The sequence below is a fragment of the Panulirus ornatus genome, chromosome 57 (genome assembly GCF_036320965.1).
Source record: "Panulirus ornatus isolate Po-2019 chromosome 57, ASM3632096v1, whole genome shotgun sequence".
NCBI lineage: Eukaryota > Metazoa > Arthropoda > Malacostraca > Decapoda > Palinuridae > Panulirus > Panulirus ornatus.
The window spans coordinates 31,614,135-31,636,170 of NC_092280.1; the positions used below are offsets into that span (position 1 = coordinate 31,614,135).

General features: G+C 40.2%; 1 protein-coding gene across 12 annotated transcripts in view; it reads left to right on the forward strand.

Annotated features, from left to right (window-relative positions):
* Positions 1 to 552: 552 nt before the first annotated feature.
* Positions 553 to 22,036, forward strand: part of LOC139766421 (ribosome biogenesis protein NOP53) — a 120,221-nt gene continuing 98,737 nt past the window's right edge. For all 12 annotated transcript variants that reach the window (XM_071695094.1, XM_071695098.1, XM_071695097.1 and 9 more), the window contains exons 1-5: positions 553 to 745; positions 5,772 to 5,857; positions 12,680 to 12,848; positions 19,751 to 19,929; positions 20,075 to 20,239. In XM_071695094.1, coding sequence (XP_071551195.1) covers positions 603 to 745; positions 5,772 to 5,857; positions 12,680 to 12,848; positions 19,751 to 19,929; positions 20,075 to 20,239 — 742 coding nt within the window. In that variant the 5' untranslated portion in view covers positions 553 to 602. The remainder of the gene's footprint in view (positions 746 to 5,771; positions 5,858 to 12,679; positions 12,849 to 19,750; positions 19,930 to 20,074; positions 20,240 to 22,036) is intronic.

Below are 22,036 nucleotides of genomic sequence, written 5' to 3' on the forward strand. Positions count from 1 at the left end.
AGTTTTTCTCCATTCAAACTTACCTCCCAATTGACTTGATCCTCAACCCTATTGTACCTGATATTGTGTATGTGTGGGGGGGGGGGGGGGTATAAGTTTTTTCAGTGGCAGTACAAATCCATATTTTACAAAATATTTTTGTTTTTCCTTCCACAAAATTGTTCTAAGAGATTTTTGTTTGTCCCATATTTGTTTTTTATCCATTTACAGTGGAGAGTAAATACAGAATGATTCTAAAAAAAAGTCATAAAATAAAACAATTGAAATAAAAGAACAGGAAAGAATACTTAGCTGGTTATAAGATCATAAGATATAATTATTGTATCAAATTAAGAATAAAATTCTAGAATGAAGATTTCAGCCACGACGCATCAACGATAAGATGGTAATAATTCGGCTAAATTGGATACCTTTGGAAAGTCATATATGATCTGTTAACCTTGCACATATCCTCTGCAGATGATAAAAAAAATATTTTGTTTTTAGATTGACATAATTATATGAAAGTAAACTAATGTATTGTAAGGTAATGTTATTATTTCATAAATGTAGCAGGAATGTAGAGGGAGGGATGGAGTGTGAGTAAACACATAGCCGGCCACATGGTGTTCAACGTGGTAGATCAGGTCCTTCCCAAGAAACGAAAAAGGTTTAATAAGAATAGGAAGAAAGCATGGAGAAAAAAGACGAATATATCCGAGGCAGAAGAGGCGTTGGATAATGAAAGAAGAGAAGAAAGATTCGGGTGAGGACCGTAATATTTGTTGTTGAGGAAAAGCTGTTCTGAGCCCAATATGCCAGTTGGAAATGGCTTGGTGGCTATAGTAGTCGGCACAGTTGATATTAGTGTTTGATCAAAGGTAAATCGTTATCATCCATTTGATGTGTCAAGTACATGTTAACTATATAGAGGATTGATGTGATGGGAGCTGCTACCATTATGGGTGCAGTCTGTCTTCACTTCTCTGGTAATATGAGGGGTCATCTCTTGCTCCATTGGGAATTTCAGTTTAACTTTCTTTTGAATCTTTCATCCTTCTGTTACTACATTAGATAAATTTTCAAGTGCCCTCGTATATTTTTGTTTGGTTCCTTTTTGATATGATTTTAGCTGGGTATTACCCTTGAAATGATGGATTTTCCACCTGCTTTGCTGAATTGCTTTCAGTTTAGGATGGTACTCTATACCTTCTGTTTGTTGCAAGACATACATTATCATCTTTTTATGCATCTCTCTTAACTGCAGCATAAAGATCAAGCTCTTTCAGTCTTTCGTGATTGTCTCTTGTCCACGTATATGACATAAAGTATTTTTTGCATTCTCTGAAATTTGTTTACTTTGCTTTGCTTTGCTTAGCTGTTGACCATACAGCACAGCAGTATTCAGTTTTCCTTTGTATGCATTAAACATTTTCATTATTACTTTCCTTTCTCTATTTATACTAATATTGTCACTTATTATCCTGGTGGAGACCATCATACTCTTGGTGTGTTCCTTAATTTCATTTATGATTATTCTTAAGCTTTTGATGTTTGCTTTCTGTTTTGTTTTCTCTAGGACCTTTGTATCCAGGTACTGAAATACTCTAGACTTATCCTTAACTTGTTTGTTTAGAACTCTCTTTGACGAATTCCACAAAATTCCTTTTCTCCCACCTTTTCTATTGTTGTACTCTTGTGTTATCAGCAGAGCTCTTGACTGTATTCTTTTTATTGTTCTTATCTGTGCCAAATATGATGATTTCATAGGTAATACCATTCCCTGTGGGACACCTGAAAGCACATCTTAGTGCAACTACTTTGAATTTTCTAATAACAGATTCCTTCATCCATTTTCCAATTTTCCCTTAATTTCATTTTTAATACTCTTCTTTAACAGTGTTCCATAATATACTGTCAATTTCTTTAACAGAAGTGAATCACAGGGTGGGGGAGTGGGTGTTTGTGGGAGCGATGAAGAATGTGTGGAAGGAGAGAATGTTATCTTGAAGAGCAAATATTGGTTTGTTTGAAGGAATAATAGTCCCAACAATGTTATATGGTTGTGAGGCATGGGCTATGGATAGGGTTGTGTGGAGAAGGGTAGATATGTTGGAAATAAAATGTTTGAGGACAGTATGTGGTGCGAGGTGGTTTGATCGAGTAAGTAATGTAAGGGTAAGAGAGATGTGTGGAAATAAAATGTTTGAGGACAGTATGTGGTGCAAGGTGGTTTGATCGAGTAAGTAATGTAACGGTAAGAGAGATGTGTGGAAATAAAAAGAGTATGGTTGAGAGTAGAAGAGGGTGTGTTGAAATGGTTTGGACATATGGAGAGAATGAGTCAGGAAAGATTGACAAAGAGGATATATGTGTCAAAGGTGGAGGGAACAAGGAGAAGCAGGAGACAAAATTTGAGGTGGAAGGATGGAGTGAAAAAGATTTTGAGCAATTGGGGCCTGAACATACAGGAGGGTGAAAGGTGTGCAGGGAATGGAATGATGTGGTATACTGTTGTCAACGTGCTGTCAATGGACTGTTCCAGGGCATGTGAAGTGTCTGGGGTAAACCATGGAAAGCTTTCTTCTGTGGGGCCTGGATATGGATAGGGAGCTGTGGTTTTGTTGCATTACGTATGGCAGCTAGAGACTGAGTGTGAACGAATGTTGACTTTTTGTCTATTTCCTGGCTTTACCTCACTGATGTGGGAAACAGCAATCAAGTATAATAGATAATGGCCCATCCACTCATATACACATATATATACATAAACACCCATACATGCACATTTACATACATATACATCCATTCCTGGTGCTACCATGCCCCACAGGAAACAGCATCGCTACCCCCTGCTTCTGTGAGAGTGGTGAAAGTGAGTGAGTTTGGAAAGGAGACTTGTGTGAGGAAGTACCAGGAGAGAATGAGTGTAGAATGGCCAAAGGTGAGAGCAAGTGATCAGAGGAGTGAGTGAGGAATGGGATGTATTTAGGGAAGCGGTGATGGCGTATGCAAAAGATGCATGTGGCATGAGAAAGGTTGGAGAAAAGAGAGGCGTTTGGATGATATTTACAAGGAAGGAGCTGTGCTTTTGGTACATTACACATGACAGCTAGAGACTGAGTGAGAACAAATGTGGCCTTTTTTCTCTGTTTTTCCTGGTGCTACCATGCTGAAGCAGGGGATAGCGATGCTGTTTCCTGTGGAGCAGGGTAGTGCCAGGAATGGACAAAGGCAAGCAAGTATGTATATGTACATGTATATATATATCTCCCAGTCACTTGCACCCTTTCCTTGGAAGTACCATCCAAACACCTCTTTTCTCTTTCACTGATGACATTTCTTCATCCTACCACTCCCTACCCTTTTCAATCTGCCCACCTCCCACTTTTCTCATGCCACATGCATCTGTTGTGCAAGCCATCACTGCTTCCCTAAATACATCCCATTCCTCACCTATTCCTCACATCATTTGCTCACACCTTTTGCAAATCTACACTCAGTCTACAGTTTGCAAATCTTCGCTCAGGCAGCACCAGGAACAGACGAAAACGGCCACATTCATTCACACTCAGTCTCTAGCTGTCTTGTGTAATGCACCGAAACCACAGTTCCCTTTCCACATCCAGGCCCCACAAAACTTTTCATGGTTTACCCAAGACGCTTCACATTCCCTGGTTCAATCCATTGACAGCACGTCAACCCCAGTAAATCACATTGTTCCAATTCACTCTATTCCTTCCACACCTTTCACCCTCCTGTATGTTCAGGCCCCGATCGCTCAAAATCATTTTCACTTCATCCTTCCACCTCCACTTTGGTCTCCCGCTTCTCCTTCTTCCCTCCACCTCTGACACACATATCCTCATTGTCAATCTCTCCTCACTCATTCGCTTCATGTGTCTGAACACACCCTCTTCCGCTCTTTCAACCACACTTGATTCCCTCGCATCTCTCTTACCCTCTCATTACTTACACTCAATCAAACCACCTCACCACATATTGTCCTCAGACATTTCATTTCCAACTCACATCGAGATAATGTTCTCACCTTCCACACATTCTTCAATGCTCCCAGAACCTTCCCTCTGTCCCCCAACCCAGTGACTCACTTCCTCTTCCATGGTTCCATCTGCTGCCAAGTCCACTCCCAGATATCTAAAACACTTCCCTTCCTCCAGTTTTTCTCCATTCAAACTTATTTCTCAGTTAACTTATCCCTCAACCCTACTGAACCTATTAACCTTGCTCTAATTCACGTTTACTCGCAGCTTTCTACTTTCACACACTTTACCAAGCTCAGTCACCAACTTCTGCAATTTCTCACCCGAATCAGCCACCAGTGCTGTATCATCTGTGAATAACAACTGACTCACTTCCTAAGCCCTCTCATCCAAAACAGATTGCATACTTGCCCCTCTCTCCAAAACTCTTGCATTCACCTCCCTAACCACCCCATCCATAAACAACTTAAACACCCATGGAGACATCACGCAAACCAACATTCATTGGAAACCAATCACTTTCATCTCTTCTTACTCATACACATGCCTTACATCCTTGGTAAAACTTTTTTGCTGCTTCTAGCAACTTACCTCCCACCTCATATACTCTTAAAACCTTCCACAAAGCATCTATATCCACCTTATCATATGCCTTTCCATATCCATAAATGCTGCATACAAATCCATCTGTTTTTCTAAGTATTTCTCATACATTCTTCAAAGCAAACACCTTATCCACACATTCTCCACCTCTTCTGAAACGACACTGCTTTTCCCCAGTATGGTGCTCTGTACATGCCTTTACTCTTAGTCATTACCGTCCCATATAATATCCCAGGAATAATCAACAAACATGCCTCTGTAATTTGAACACTCAACCTTATCCCCTTTGCCTTTTTACAATGGCACTACGCATGCTTTCCACCAATCCTCCGGCACCTCACCATGATCCATACATGCATTGAACATCCTTATCAACCAATCAGTAACACCCCCCCTTTTTTTTTATAGATTCCACTGCAGTACCTTCCAAACTCACCGCCTTGCCAGCTTTCATCTTCCGCATAGCTTTCACTACCTCTTCTCTGTTCAGCAAACCATTCTCCCTGACCCTCTCACTTTGCACACCATCCTGACTGAAACACCTCATATCTGCCACTCTTATCATCAAACACATTCAACAGACCTTCAAAATACTCACTCCATCTCCTTCTTACTTCATCGCTACTTGGTATTACCTCCCCATTTGCCCCCCTTCTCTGATGTTCCCATTTGTTCTCTTGTCTTACACAATTTATTGACCTCCTTCTAAAACATCTTTTTATTCTTTCTAAAATTTAATGATACTCTCTCACCCCAACTCTCATTTGCCCTCTTTTTCACCATTTGCACCTTTTTTGACCTTCTGCCACTTTAAATACATCTCCCAGTGTTTTGCACTACTTTCCAGCAAGATTCGTTCAAACGCCTCTTTCTTCTCTTTCACAAACAATCTTACTTCTTCATCCCACAATTCACTTCCTTTTCTAGTCTGCCCACCTCCTACCTTTCTCTCTGAAGTTCAGGTAAATGAGTTGTTGATTTCAGGATATGTGGCTTGTTTTTATTACTCTTGAATATAAAACAATATTGATCATGATCTCTTACTTTGTGGAATAATGAGATTTTTGCATTAGGAACAAGTATACTTGAATAATGACTCTCATCTCTTTATATATTTGAGTTAGCAAAGCATTAGTTCCAATTAAGGTAGTTACTGAGCAAGTTAATTTCTTTTGTGTTCTGCAGAGGACCCTTAGAAGAGAAAAGGGATTCAGAGTTGCTCTTTTTGGATCTTGGAGATGGTTCTTCTGGAGCACACTCCAAGGATGAAGGTAGGATTCTTTAAGTAAAGTATTTATTATATGAAAATATTATATACAGTACAATGGACATTACAGTATATCTATCTTACTGTCAGTGTGTATATTTACCATTTCTGCAGAAAACAATGTTTTCCCCCCTTGAATTTTCAAAGGCAACACACTGCTAATGTTTAATTTGGGTACAAGCATATGATGCTCTCAGAGTGAAATTATTATAGATCTGGTCGCTCACACTTTTGTTTCTAGAGGTGTGTGAGCTGGCAACCTGCCTCAGTGTGCCTCAGACTATCTTGAGGGAACAGTGTTCATTCTCTACTCTTCTAGGTTGCCCCTTCATTTTGTGATTTTTGCTTGTGGATGTTGATGTTTCTTTCACCTGTGATGAGGAGAAAGCACAAATTCTCACCTTCAAGCAAGATGATTTGCATACTCCTGAGATTTGCAGGTACACTGGGTGGTCAGAATACATGATCAGGGTGCTTCCTGCTACAGATATTCAGTGCCTTGCATTATTCAGAAGACCAAGACCCTAGGGATTCAAAACATTAGTCTAAAATACTTCAGGAACCTTGCCAGTTCCATACACAGACATCTGCAGATGGTAATTAAGGTCAAAGCAAAGATGACAACGTAATATAAGTGTGACATTGCCTTTGAAAATGTATGGAGAGGCAGGTGAGTTTTTCTTTGTGGAAAATGTATGGAGAGACAGGTGAGGTTTTGTGGACACTGTACATGTATATTATTATTATTATTATTATTATTATTATTATTATTATTATTATTATTATTATCATACTTGATCGCCATTTCCCATGTCAGCAAGGTAGCATAAGGAAACACATGAAGCCCCATCCACTCATATGCACACATATATACATTCATACACAAGTGATTGGTTCTCAGTGAATGTAGGTTTGTGGCAGGGGTGTGTGATGTCTCCATGGTTGTTTAATTTGTTTATGGTTGGGGTTGTTAGGGAGGTGAATGCAAGAGTTTTGGAAAGAGGGGCAAGTATGCAGTCTGTTGTGGATGAGAGAGCTTGGGAAGTGAGTCAGTTGTTGTTCGCTGATGATACAGCGCTGGTGGTTGATTCATGTGAGAAACTGCAGAAGGTGGTGACTGAGTTTGGTAAAGTGTGTGAAAGAAGAAAGTTGAGAGTAAATATTAATAAGAGCAAGGTTATTAGGTACAATAGGGTTGAGGGTCAAGTCAATTAGGAGGTAAGTTGGAATGGAGAAAAACTGGAGGAAGTGAAGTGTTTTAGATATCTGGGAGTGGATTTGGCAGCGGATGGAACCATGGAAGCGTAAGTGAATCATAGGGTGTGGGAGGGAGCAAAAATTCTGGGAGCCTTGAAGAATGTGTGGAAGTTGAGAACATTATCTCGGAAAGCAAAAATGGGTATGTTTGAAGGAATAGTGGTTCCAACAATGTTATATGGTTGCGAGGCGTGGGCTATGGATTGAGTTGTGCGCAGGAGGGTGGATGTGGTGGAAATGAGATGTTTAAGGACAATATGTGGTGTGAGGTGGTTTGATCGAGTAAGTAATGTAAGGGTAAGAGAGATGTGTGGAAATAAAAAGAGCGTGGTTGAGAGAGCAGAAGAGGGTATTTTGAAGTGGTTTGGTCACATGGAGAGAAAGAGTGAGGAAAGATTGACCAAAAGGATATATGTGTCAGAGGTGGAGGGAAAGAGAAGTGGGAGACCAAATTGGAGGTGGAAAGATGGAGTGAAAAAGATTTTGAGTGATCGGGGTTTGAACATGCAGGAGGGTGAAAGGCGTACAAGGACTAGAGTGAATTGGAACGATGTGGTATACCCGGTCAACGTGCTGTCAATGGATTGAACCAGGGCATGTGAAGCGTCTGGGGTAAACCATGGAAAGTTGTGTGGGGCCTGGATGTGGAACAGGAGCTGTGGTTTTGGTGCATTATTACATAACAGCTAGAGACTGAGTGTGAACGAATGTGGCCTTTGTTTTTTCCTAGTGCTACCTCGTGCACATGCAGGGGGAGGGGGTTGTTATTTCGTGTGGCAGGGTGGCAGTGGGAATGAATAAATGCAGATAGTATGAATTATGTACATGTGTATATATGTATATGTCTGTGCGTGTATATATATGTATACGTTGAGATGTATAGGTATGTATATTTGCGTGTTTGGACGTGTATGTATATACGTGTGTATGTGGGTGGGTTGGGCTGTTCTTTCGTCTGTTTCCTTTCGCTACCTCGCTAACGAGGGAGACAGCAACAAAGACAAGAAAGGCATTATTTGTTCACACTCAGTACCTAGCTATCATGTGTAATGCACTGAAACCATAGCTCCCTTTCCACATCCAGGCCTCACAAAATTTTCCATGGTATATTTTATTTTATTTCTTTATTGTACTTAGTTGCTGTCTTCCGCATTAGCGAGGTAGCGCAAGGAAACAGACGAAAGAATGGCCCCACCCACCCACATACATATGTATATACATAAACACCCACACACACATACATACATGCTTATACATTTCAACATATACATATATACACATGTACATATTCATACTTGCTGCCTTCATCCATTCCTGCCACACATGAAATAGCATAATAGCATCCCCCCCTTCCAAACCCACCCACCCATATACACACACACACTCCAGTGAGGTAGTGCTAGAGAAAGACAAAAAAAAAAGGCCACATTCATTCACACTGTCTTTAGCTGTCATGTGTAATGCACCGAAACCACAGCTCCCTTTCTACATCCAGGTCCCACAAAACTTTCCATGGTTTACCCAGACACTTCACAGCCCTGGTTCAATCCATTGACAGCACGTCAACCCCCAGTATACCACATCCTTCCAATTCACTCTATTCCTTGCATGCCTTACACCCTCCTGTATATTCAGGCCCAATTGCTCAAAATCTTTTTCATTCCATCCTTCCACCTCCATTTTGGTTTCTTGTGTCTCCTTCTTCCCTCCACCTATGACACATGTATCCTCTTTGTTAATCTTTCCTCACTCATTCTCTCCATGTGTCCAAACCATTTCAACACACCCTCTTCTCTCTCAATTGCACTCTTTTTATTACAACTCATCTCTCTTACCCTTTCATTACTTATTCGATCAAACCACCTCACGCGGGGAATGCTTGTGAAGTATTCTTTCTCTCCTATCCCCAGGGATAACTGGGAGATATGTAAGAGAAAAAGTGGCAAGAGGTCAAGAGGAAGGTGCAAGTGTTGAAAAAGAGGGCAAATGAGAATTAGGGTGAGAGAGTATCGTTAAACTTTAGGGAGAATAAAAAGATATTTTGGAATGAGTTAGATAATATGCGAAAGATGAGAGAACAAATGGGAACATCAGAGAAGGAGGCAAGGGGGAAGTGATATCACATCAGATAGTGATGGAGTGAGTATTTTAAAGGATTGTTTAATGATAGATCATTACTTTGTGGGTGATGAAGATTTGCAGAGGTTCTTGGAAAAGAGCAAGATATGGGTGAGAAAAGAGTGGTAGAAGTAAGTGAGCTTGGAAAAGTGACTTATACAAAGAAATACAAGGAGAGATTAAGTGCTTTCTGGAAGAAGGTGAGAGTAAACAAAGTTGGGCAGGAGAGATTGAGTGTTGAATGTGAGAACGTAATAGCAAATGAAACAAGGGGAGCAGGTGAGAATGCAAAAGAAGCATGTTGCATTTATAAGGTGGGAGATAGCAGGTGAGAAAGGGTAGTAAGTGGAGGGATTACAAAGTAAATGTTTTAGTGAAAGAGAAACGAGAGTTATGTAGGCTGTACTTACATGGAAGGAGTGCAAATGATTGGAAGATAAAGAAGAGAAAGTGGCAGGAGATGAAGAGGAAGGTGCAAGGGTTAAACAAAAGGGCAAATGAGAATTTGGGTGAGCGAGTATCAGTAGACTTTAGGGACAATATGGAGATGTTTTGGAATGTTGTTAATAGTATGAGAAAACAAGAACAAACGGGATTGTCAGTGAAGGAGCAAATGGGGAAGTGGTAACAGGTAGTGAGGAGGAGATGGAATGATTATTTTGAGGGACTGCTGAATGTTTGTAATGATAGGCTAGCAGATATAGGGTGTATGATTCAGGGAGATATGCAAAGTGAATGAGTTATAGAAAGTGGGTTGATGAAGGTGGTAGAGGTTATGAAAGTTTTGCATAAGATGAAACGTGGCAAGGCGGCTGGATGAGTGTGTTGCTGATTCCTAAGTTGAGATTTTCATTGCATGTTTGGACCGTGAAGAGCCTGAGGATTGGTGGAATGCAAGTATAGTGCCACTATATAAAGGCAAGGGGGACAAAAGTGAGTATTCACACTACAGAGGTATTAATTTGTTAAGTGTAGTAAGTTGTCTGAAGGAGTGGTAAGTGAGAGGGTGAAGGCATGGACAGAGCATCAGACTGGGGAAAACAGTGTGATTTCAGAATTGGTAGATGTGCAGGCTAACTGATTACTTTATAAAGAATGTGTGAGAAATACTTAAGGAAAAAGGAGGATTTTCATGTGGTATTTATGGATTTCGAGAAAGTATATGGTAGGGTTGTTAGAGATTCCTTGTAGAGGTCAAAGGAATATATGGTGTGAGAGAAAATCTGCTGGAAAAGTGAAAAGTTTTTCTCTAGGGTGTAAGGCATGGGTGCAAGTAGGAAGAGATTGGTCGGTTCCAGGTGAAGATTGGCATGTGTCAGGGTTGTTTGGTGTCACCAGTGCTGTTTAATTTGTTTATGGATGGGATGGTGAGGGAGGTAAATGCAAGTCTTGGAGACGGTCAATTGTGCAGTTTGTTGGGGATAATGGGGCCCGAAAAGTGAGTTGGTTGTTTGCCGATGACACGTCATTGGTGGCAGATTCAGAAGAGAAACCCCAGATGTATGAAAGGAGGAAGTTGAGAATAAAGGTTAAAAACAAGGTTATTAGGTTCATTTGGGTTGAGGAATAGGTTAGTATGGGGTGTGTGTTTGATTTGAGAAAAATTGGAGGAAGTGAAGTGTTTCAAATACCTGGGAATGGACATATCATAAGTTGGAACCATGGAAACAGAAGTGGGTAATTTGATGAGTGAGGGGATGAAAGTTCTGGGAGCATTGGGGAATGCATGGAAAGAGAAGTTGTTATCTGAAGGGGCAAAAATGGGTATGTTTGAAGGTGTAGTAGTCCCAGTTATGTTGAATGGTGCAAGGCATAGGCTGTAGTTGAAGAGGTGTGGGAAGGGTGGAAGCATTAAATATGAAATTTTTAAGGTTGCTGTGTGGTGTCGGGTGCTTTGATCTAGTAAGTAATAAAAGGGTTAGAGAGAGGTGTGGTAGTAAGAAGAGTGTGGTTGAGAGAGCTGAAGAGGTATTCATATAGAGAAAGTGAGTGGAAAGGTTGACAAAGAGGATGTGTAAGCCAGAAGTGGAGAGGACAAGGAAAAGTGAGAGACCAGTTTGCACATTGATTGTTGGAGGGAAAAAGGGTTTCGTTGATTGATGTCTGAATATGCTGGAGGGTGAAAGACATGCCTTGGATAGAGTGAACTAGAATGCTGTGGTATACTTGCTGTCATTGTACTGAATCAGGACATGTGAAGCAGTCAGGGGAAAGTATGAAAAGGCCTGTGGGGCCTAGTTTTGGATAGGGGGATGTGGTTTTGGTAGATTGCGCATGACAGCTAGAGCTTGGATGTGAGCGAATGTGGCCTTTCTTCATCTGTTCCTAGCACTGAAGTGGGAAAATGTAAGCATGTATGAAAAAATGTTGGTCAGGAACAAAAAATATCTAGTGGAATATTTGAATAGAAGGAAATGATATTTATTTTGTATTGCACCATACAATGATTATCTTGCTTTTGAAAATAACTTAAACTTTAGATACACAGACCCAAGGTCCAAGTGAGTTGGTCTGGTCGTAATGCAGAGAGAAAAAAAAAAAAAAAAAGGCCCCCTTGTAAGTAGTAGAAGGAAAGGAATGCAAAGCAAAGGTTCTCTCCCCTCACTCTACACCCTCTGGCACACGCCGGCAAGAAAACAGGTAGAAAAAATACCGAATGAACATGAATGTCATGCATCCCTTCACTTTTTATTATATAGACAATGCTATTTAGACAGTACTAAGGATAAACTTGAGCTCCAGCCTTTCGACTTACCATGCCTATGTTATTTCTGATGTTGAAGAATGATACAGTAATTCTTAATTACTCTTTTAAAGCAGGTGACATGGGTTAATCAGTGTTAGTATGATACCACAGCATGCCCAGGGAGAGATCATTGGTTGAGAAAATAGCATCATATACCACTGCTATGATGACTAATTGAATTAATTGCCCAGGGAGAGATCAATGGTTGAGAAAATAGCATCATATACCACTGCTATGATGACTAATTGAATTAATTATTCCATACTGGGTAGTGACAGGTGATTATCAAGCCAAATTTCAAAGATATTAAGGGTATTGCTCTGAACTTTTTCTGGGAGCTTATTCCATGCATCAATAATATCGGTAAAAAAGTACAGATTAACTGGGTGATCTCTAAGTTTTATTCCATTCCTTCTCATTGGTAAAGCTGGTGCTGCTATAAAGAAAAGCTCAATATCAACATAGTCGAATCATTTTAAGTGTTTTGAAACATTTTACTAAATTGCCCTGGAGGTGCCTATTGCTTAGACAAGAATTTTGTATACTGTTCAGTTTTGAGTTGAATTGCTATAAGTTAGAATCTGTCCCCAGGATATCCACATTTTATTATACAATAGACGTACTTCATTACAATTTTCTTACAGCATTAGCTTGTTTCCAATGATATGGAATATTTAATGACATGTCATATTTCCTCTTATTCAGAATGTAGATTAGAGTTCTTTTTGGATAAAGTGCCTGGGGAACCTGGAAGCAGTGGAAATAAGAAAAATGTTGGATTGAAACCAAGTAGAAAGAAGGTTCAAGCGAAGACTCTAAAGAGTCACCAGTTTATCAGTGGTCTTCAAGGAGCTAAGCCTCCACATAAGCCACAGTAAGTATGAAAAGCATTCACCCTTAGTCTCTTTACTTCTGATTGTTTTATATTCCTGCATTTCTACCCGATAAGTTTCATAGTACTACTGTGTTTTTTTTTTTTCCTGCTCAAGTGTGTTAGTATGTTTTTCATGCCATATCCTCTGCAGTCTGTCCTATGAGTATGAAATGTTCATGACACTCTTGATAAATTAGGGTTTGAACTTTCCAATCCTCAATTTTCTGTTGAGGAAGCATTGGCCTTTTCCATCCTTTGCTGTCTATTCAGTCAAGGTAGTGGTGGCTTTCTTGTTTCAGGCCTACCTTCAGGTAGCTGCCTTAGGGATAACATCCTTGGCTTATTCCTCCCAGCTGTTGTACAGTCCAGAATTTTATAGGATGACATGCTGACAAGATACCTGTTACCACACCAGCTTTTTCATCCCATAGATCAGCATCATTTTTCTTTGTTTTATTTTTTCATACTTGATTGCCATTTCCTGCATTAGCAAGGTAGCACCAGGAATAGATACAGTAAGGTCATACCCACTCACTTTCATTCTGTAGCTGGTATTTGTAATATTTTGTATTTATTTTTATTAATTCCTGTACTGGTTCCATCTATGATTATCCTCCTAGGATTGCTCCCATTGTCACATTATGATTCAACATTTCCTGCTTTTCGTAATCTCAGCTGATATTTGCTCTCATCAGTTGCTGATAGATGTATATTGGAGCCTACTGTCACACAGAAAAATATGATGCATGTCTGTCACCCAAAAATGTCTAGAGTGCCAGATGTTCATACATGAGCATTGTAGTATTGTAGAATAAAAAAAAATTGTGGTACTGTATTTGTGTTAGTATTTTAGTAAAAAGAAAGTTATTGTACATTTATTTATGTAAAAAAGTTTTGCCTATGTAAGTAACATTTAAATTTGTACCTATCTTTGCTTCACAGAAAAATTTACTGGAGTGGATCTAATATCCTTTTTGTTGTGATTTTTCAGTGTTCTGTCACAGCATACTTTCAAGTAGAACTTGTTCATGTTTTTGGATGTGTTGAGGTAGGTGTATATCATGCTGTAGTGCTAAAAAATGGTATAGATTGTGAAGTAAAAGAAAGATAAGAATACTCCTTGCATGTGCTTGGGAAACTACTCAGATTTTAGGGAACGTGGAACTTTCATAAGCCTAACTTACAAGGTAGTGTCTTTTCTATGACTTTTTTTTAATGAGCTTTATTTATCCTGTAATATGTAATTTCTGTTTACTTTTTGGCATTCCAGCAGGTCAGCAGTGTTCTGAATGCAGTGGGAAGTGTGGTGTTCAGTTTAACAATGATCTAACAATTCCTTTGTTTAGCAGGTTTTGCATGGACAGATAGACCTTAAGGAAAAGCTAGCTGCTGCTATTGCTAGAATAACTGTTGTAACACACAAGGTAGATGTTTTTCAAGACATTGTCGAGTCCAGCTGCTGAGAGAATTGGAGAGTGAGCCATCAACATTGGACAATGGCACTGCGGGTCTTGAAAAACCACAAAGTAATCTTTCTTCTCTCTCCAGGGAAAACCAACCCTTCCAGTTAGTGCGATGAGTTGCAAAGTCCCATACACATTTACATTTGATGCCAATTATTAAAAAAAAATGAGTTTCAGAACGCAAAGTAAAGCTTGTATGCGACTCTGTCTAAGGACAGCTGGAGGAATTCTGTGCCAGAAACTCTTCACACTGTAAATGTTCTTGTTTTTCAGGTGTCAAAGTAGATCATGTTACTGACATTGTAAACGAGGTTTATGGTGGCACTAATGATAATACATTTATTTGCCATGTAGGTACTAATGAAAGCCGGCAAGGCAGCAGGTTTGGATGGTATTGCAGTGGAATTTATTAAAAAAGGGGGTGACTGTATTGTTGACTGGTTGGTAAGGTTATTTAATGTATGTATGACTCAAGGTGAGGTGCCTGAGGATTGGCGGAATGCGTGCATAGTGCCATTGTATAAAGGCAAAGGGGATAAGAGTGAGTGCTCAAATTACAGAGGTATAAGTTTGTTGAGTATTCCTGGTAAATTATATGGGAGGGTATTGATTGAGAGGGTGAAGGCATGTACAGAGCATCAGATTGGGGAAGAGCAGTGTGGTTTCAGAAGTGGTAGAGGATGTGTGGATCAGGTGTTTGCTTTGAAGAATGTATGTGAGAAATACTTAGAAAAGCAAATGGATTTCTATGTAGCATTTATGGATCTGGAGAAGGCATATGATAGAGTTGATAGAGATGCTCTGTGGAAGGTATTAAGAATATATGGTGTGGGAGGAAAGTTGTTAGAAGCAGTGAAAAGTTTTTATCGAGGATGTAAGGCATGTGTACGTGTAGGAAGAGAGGAAAGTGATTGGTTCTCAGTGAATGTAGGTTTGCGGCAGGGGTGTGTGATGTCTCCATGGTTGTTTAATTTGTTTATGGATGGGGTTGTTAGGGAGGTAAATGCAAGAGTTTTGGAAAGAGGGGCAAGTATGAAGTCTGTTGGGGATGAGAGAGCTTGGGAAGTGAGTCAGTTGTTGTTCGCTGATGATACAGTGCTGGTGGCTGATTCATGTGAGAAACTGCAGAAGCTGGTGACTGAGTTTGGTAAAGTGTGTGGAAGAAGAAAGTTAAGAGTAAATGTGAATAAGAGCAAGGTTATTAGGTACAGTAGGGTTGAGGGTCAAGTCAATTGGGAGGTGAGTTTGAATGGAGGAAAACTGGAGGAAGTGAAGTGTTTTAGATATCTGGGAGTGGATCTGGCAGCGGATGGAACCATGGAAGTGGAAGTGGATCATAGGGTGGGGGAGGGGGCGAAAATTCTGGGAGCCTTGAAGAATGTGTGGAAGTCGAGAACATTATCTCGGAAAGCAAAAATGGGTATGTTTGAAGGAATAGTGGTTCCAACAATGTTGTATGGTTGCGAGGCGTGGGCTATGGATAGAGTTGTGTGCAGGAGGATGGATGTGCTGGAAATGAGATGTTTGAGGACAATGTGTGGTGTGAGGTGGTTTGATCGAGTAAGTAACGTAAGGGTAAGAGAGATGTGTGGAAATAAAAAGAGCGTGGTTGAGAGAGCAGAAGAGGGTGTTTTGAAATGGTTTGGGCACATGGAGAGAATGAGTGAGGAAAGATTGACCAAGAGGATATATGTGTCGGAGGTGGAAGGAACGAGGAGAAGAGGGAGACCAAATTGGAGGTGGAAAGATGGAGTGAAAAAGATTTTGTGTGATCGGGGCCTGAACATGCAGGAGGGTGAAAGGAGGGCAGGAAGAGAGTGAATTGGAGCGATGTGGTATACCGGGGTTGACGTGCTGTCAGTGGATTGAATCAAGGCATGTGAAGCGTCTGGGGTAAACCATGGAAAGCTGTGTAGGTATGTATATTTGCGTGTGTGGACGTATGTATATACATGTGTATGGGGGGGGTTGGGCCATTTCTTTCGTCTGTTTCCTTACGCTACCTCGCAAATGCGGGAGACAGCGACAAAGTATAATAAATATATATATAAATAAGGTACTAATGATGTACTGAAGGAGAGATTGGAGGAGCTGTTGGAGAAATATCGCCATTTATTCGGTGTTTTCTAGTTAAAACAAACGATATTATGATTTCAGGAATTCTCCCTGGGATTGGTGCCTGGAACTTCCTCTTGAGTATGGCATTTATTACAATAGATAGGTGAACCTCTGTTTTCAGGAAGGAGTTGAGTTCCTAAATTTATTGCAGGTGAGTTTGAATGGAGAAAAACTGGAGGAAGTGAAGTGTTTTAGATATCTGGGAGTGGATCTGGCAGCGGATGGAACCATGGAAGCGGAAGTGGATCATAGGGTGGGGGAGGGGGCGAAAATTCTGGGAGCCTTGAAGAATGTGTGGAAGTCGAGAACATTATCTCGGAAAGCAAAAATGGGTATGTTTGAAGGAATAGTGGTTCCAACAATGTTGTATGGTTGCGAGTCGTGGGCTATGGATTGAGTTGTGCGCAGGAGGATGGATGTGCCTGGAAATGAGATGTTTGAGGACAATGTGTGGTGTGAGGTGGTTTGATCGAGTAAGTAACGTAAGGGTAAGAGAGATGTGTGGAAATAAAAAGAGCGTGGTTGAGAGAGCAGAAGAGGGTGTTTTGAAATGGTTTGGGCACATGGAGAGAATGAGTGAGGAAAGATTGACCAAGAGGATATATGTGTCGGAGGTGGAGGGAACAAGGAGAAGAGGGAGACCAAATTGGAGGTGGAAAGATGGAGTGAAAAAGATTTTGTGTGATCGGGGCCTGAACATGCAGGAGGGTGAAAGGAGGGCAAGGAATAGAGTGAATTGGAGCGATGTGGTATACCGGGGTTGACGTGCTGTCAGTGGATTGAATCAAGGCATGTGAAGCGTCTGGGGTAAACCATGGAAAGCTGTGTAGGTATGTATATTTGCGTGTATGGACGTATGTATATACATGTGTATGGGGGTGGGTTGGGCCATTTCTTTCGTCTGTTTCCTTGCGCTACCTCGCGAACGCGGGAGACAGCGACAAAGCAAAAAAAAAAAAAAAAAAATTCTACATGCAGTTTGATAAGTTTATAAAGGACAGACATGATTGAAGAAGGTACCGCATGTCTTGGTCAGCTTCTTAGTGAGTCTGCATGCACATTTGGAGCAGACCCATTCTCTCTCTCTCTCTCTCTCTCTCCCTCTCTCTCTCTCTCTCTCTCTCTCTCTCTCTCTCAAATAGGTCTCAGTTTCATCTAAAAATATTTTATGATAATGCTCAGAGTATATGAAATAAAGTCTCAGAGTTAGTGACAGTAGAATTAGAAGGAAGAGATATGACTGCCATTTCTGAATCTTGGTTAGATATCAGAAGATGTCATTGCTGAATACTCAATTTCAGGGTACAGTATATTTACTAGAGATTGGGGAAACAAAGTATGTGGTGGAATCCTGGTCTCTGTTGAAGTTCATTTAAATCCTATAGAAAAGACTTGTGACTAGAAATGAAAGATAAACATTGTAGAAAATAACTGTAGGACTAGTTTATAGGCCCCTCACACAGACACCACATGTAGATAAAAGATTTTATGATCGTATAGAAATTTGTAGTGAACCCCAAACATTTCATATTCCCTGGTTCAGTCCATTGACAGCACGTTGACCTCAATATACCACTTCATTCCAATTCACTCTTCCATGCATGCCTTTCACCCGTCTGTATGTTGAGGCCCTGATTGCTTAGATTCTGTTTCAGTACATCCTTCCACCTTCTCTTTGGTCTCCCACTCCTTGTTCCCTCCACCTTTTACATACATATATATTATTATTATTATTATTATTTTTTTTTTTTTTTGCCACTGTCTCCCGCATTTGCGAGGTAGCAGCAAAAAAAAAAAAAAAAAATTGTATGGTTGCGAGGCATGGGCTATGGATAGAGATGTGTGCAGGAGGGTGGATGTGCTGGAAATGAGATGTTTGAGGACAATGTGTGGTGTGAGGTGGTTTGATCGAGTAAGTAACGTAAATGTAAAAGAGATGTGTGGAAATAAAAAGAGCGTGGTTGAGAGAGCAGAAGAGGGTGTTTTGAAATGCTTTGGGCACATGGAGAGAATGAGTGAGGAAAGATTGACCAAGAGGATATATGTGTTGGAGGTGGAGGGAACAAGGAGAAGTGGGAGACCAAATTGGAGGTGGAAAGATGGAGTGAAAAAGATTTTGAGTGATCGGGGCCTGAACATGCTGGAGGGTGAAAGGAGGGCAAGGAATAGAATGAATTGGATCGATGTGGTATACCGGGGTTGACGTGCTGTCAGTGGATTGAATCAGGGCATGTGAAGCATCTGGGGTAAACCATGGAAAGCTGTGTAGGTATGTACATTTGCGTGTGTGGACGTGTATGTATATACATGTGTATGGGGGTGGGTTGGGCCATTTCTTTTGTCTGTTTCCTTGCGCTACCTCGCAAATGCGGGAGACAGCGACAAAGCAAAAAAAAAAAAATTATTATTATGCTTTGTTGCTGTCTCCCGCATTAGTGAGGTAGCGCAAGGAAACAGGTGAAAGAATGGCCCAACCCACCCACATACACATGTATATACATACACGTCCACACACGCACATATACATACCTATACATTTCAGCGTATACATATATATAGATTTTTTTTTTTTTTTTTTTTTTTCATACGATTCGCCATTTCCCGCATTTGCGAGGTAGCGTTAAGAACAGAGGACTGGGCCTCAGAGGGAAAATCCTCACCTGGCCCCCTCCTCTGTTCCATCTTTTGGAAAATTAAAAAAAAAACGAGAGGGGAGGATTTCCAGCCACCCGCTCCCTCCCCTTTTAGTCGCCTTCTACGACACGCAGGGAATACGTGGGAAGTATTCTTTCTCCCCTATCCCCAGGGATTTTATATATATATAGATACACAGACATATACATATATACACATGTACATAATTTATACTGTGCCTTCATTCATTCCCGTTGCCACCCCGCTACACATGAAATGACAACCGTCTCCCCCGGACATGCGCGAGGTAGCACTAGGAAAAGACAGTAAAGGCCACATTCGTTTACACTCAGTCTCTGTCTGTTTATGTATATATATTCATTTTATTTGCTTTGTCGCTGTCTCCTTCGTTAGCGAAGTACCGCAAGGAAACAGATGAAAGAAGCGCCCAACCCATTCACATACACATATATATACATACACGTCCAAACACGCAAATATACATACCTATACATCTCAATGTACACATATATATACACACACAGACATATACATATATGCACAAGTACATAATTCATACTGTCTGCCTTTATTCATTCCCATCGCCACCTCGCCACACATGGAATAACATCCCCCTCCCCCTCATGTGTGCGATTACAATTATAAGTGAGATGAATGTACTTTCAGATCAAAACAAAATGCAGTGTCTGTAGCAAAGAAGAAAAAGGCACTTCTACAAATGAAAAATTCAAAATTAATCGAAAAATTTAAGCTGAGTGCAAAACAGATAGAAGATAGTAAGATTGTTAATGGTCCTCCAGTTATCATCAGACGTAAATTTGACTGTGATCTTTGGACTGAAAGAGGTAAAGTAGCTGTATTTGCTCCTGTTTCTTTGTAGGTTCTTATTTAATAATTGTGTTGTGAGCATACTATATTAAAAGTTTCTTTTGTTTATTGTACAGTGTATAATGCTTACATATATGAAAATGATTTGCTCTTGTTTTTCAGCTGATGATACCTCAAAGGAATGCATAAAGAAAGGCCTTGAAGATTCCTTCATCAAAGATATATCAAATTACTACAGGACTGAGACGAAACAACGATCAGTTAAGGTTCCAAATTGTAGATATGTTCCAGTGTCTAAGCTTAATGCTGTGGAAATTCCAAAAGCAGGTATGATGTCACTAGTGCTAAATTTTATGATTCTTTGTAGAAATTCCAAAAGAAGGTATGATTTTATTTATGCTTTTTGTATGTTTCTTTCTCTATATGTCTGCCACATGCCACAGGTTGAATAATTCACTGGTCAACAAAATGAAAAAAAGAATTTGTCTCGAACTAGAATAGGTGGACCTTATAGTATTTTTTTACATTGAATTTGAATGTGTTTAAGGATTTTTCTATCAGGTATGGTTTTTATGTGACAGAGCAATTGAATTTAACAATGTGTGTATGTTACTCATTCATAATTATTGTGCAAATATACATACCTATACATCTCAATGTATACATATATATACACACAGACATATACATATATACACATGTACATAATTCCTACTGTCTGCCTTTATTCATTCCCATCGCCACCTCGCCACACATTAAATTATCCCTGGGGATAGGGGAGAAAGAATACTTCCCACGCATTCCTCACGTGTCATAGAAGGCGACTAAAGGGGACGGGAGCGGGGGCTAGAAACCCTCCCCTCCTTGTATTTTAACTTTTAACTTTCTAAAAGGGGAGACATTTAAAAAAATTTCATATAAGATTTAGAAGTGTACAACTTTTGACTATATTTGGCCTCAGAAACATTCTTCCTTAGTGTCCAGAAGTAATCTGCCAATGTAGAAAGACTCCACTTTCCTTGGAACTGCTTTTATATGTCCAAAATGTCCTGGTGAAATCTTTTGCTGTGCTTATCACTTACTGCCCCAAGATTTTCCATGAAAAAGTCTAAGTGCTTGTCCAAAAAGTGAATTTTTAGATTCGTATTGCACCCCAGAGCTTTATATTAAGTCAATAGATCTTTTACATCACAGGAGTTTTCTGATGTGTGACTCCCCAGAAAATCTTTGCAAGCTCTTTTAAATGACAGCCATGCAGCTTTTTCAACTTTATTTAGGTCTTTGTTGAACTTTTCATCTTGAAGCAGTTCCCTGATCTGTGGTCCTAAAAAATACCCTCCTTGATTTTGCATCACTGATTCTGGGGGATTTATTCCTCATATATGTTAATGGATTTGTATGTAGCATTTATGGATCTGGAGAAGGCATATGATAGAGTTGGTAGAGATGCTCTGTGGAAGGTATTAAGAATATATGGTGTGGGAGGCAAGTTGTTAGAAGCAGTGAAAAGTTTTTATCGAGGATGTAAGGCATGTGTACGTGTAGGAAGAGAGGAAAGTGATTGGTTCTTAGTGAATGTAGGTTTGCGGCAGGGGTGTGTGATGTCTCCATGGTTGTTTAATTTGTTTATGGATGGGGTTGTTAGGGAGGTGAATGCAAGAGTTTTGGAAAGAGGGGCAAGTATGAAGTCTGTTGGGGATGAGAGAGCTTGGGAAGTGAGTCAGTTGTTGTTCGCTGATGATACAGCGCTGGTGGCTAATTCATGTGAGAAACTGCAGAAGCTGGTGACTGAGTTTGGTAAAGTGTGTGAAAGAAGAAAGTTAAGAGTAAATGTGAATGAGAGCAAGGTTATTAGGTACAGTAGGGTTGAGGGTCAAGTCAATTGGGAGGTAAGTTTGAATGGAGAAAAACTGGAGGAAGTAAAGTGTTTTAGATATCTGGGAGTGGATCTGGCAGCGGATGGAACCATGGAAGCGGAAGTGGATCATAGGGTGGGGGAGGGGGCGAAAATTCTGGGAGCCTTGAAGAATGTGTGGAAGTCGAGAACATTATCTCGGAAAGCAAAAATGGGTATGTTTGAAGGAATAGTGGTTCCAACAATGTTGTATGGTTGCGAGGCGTGGG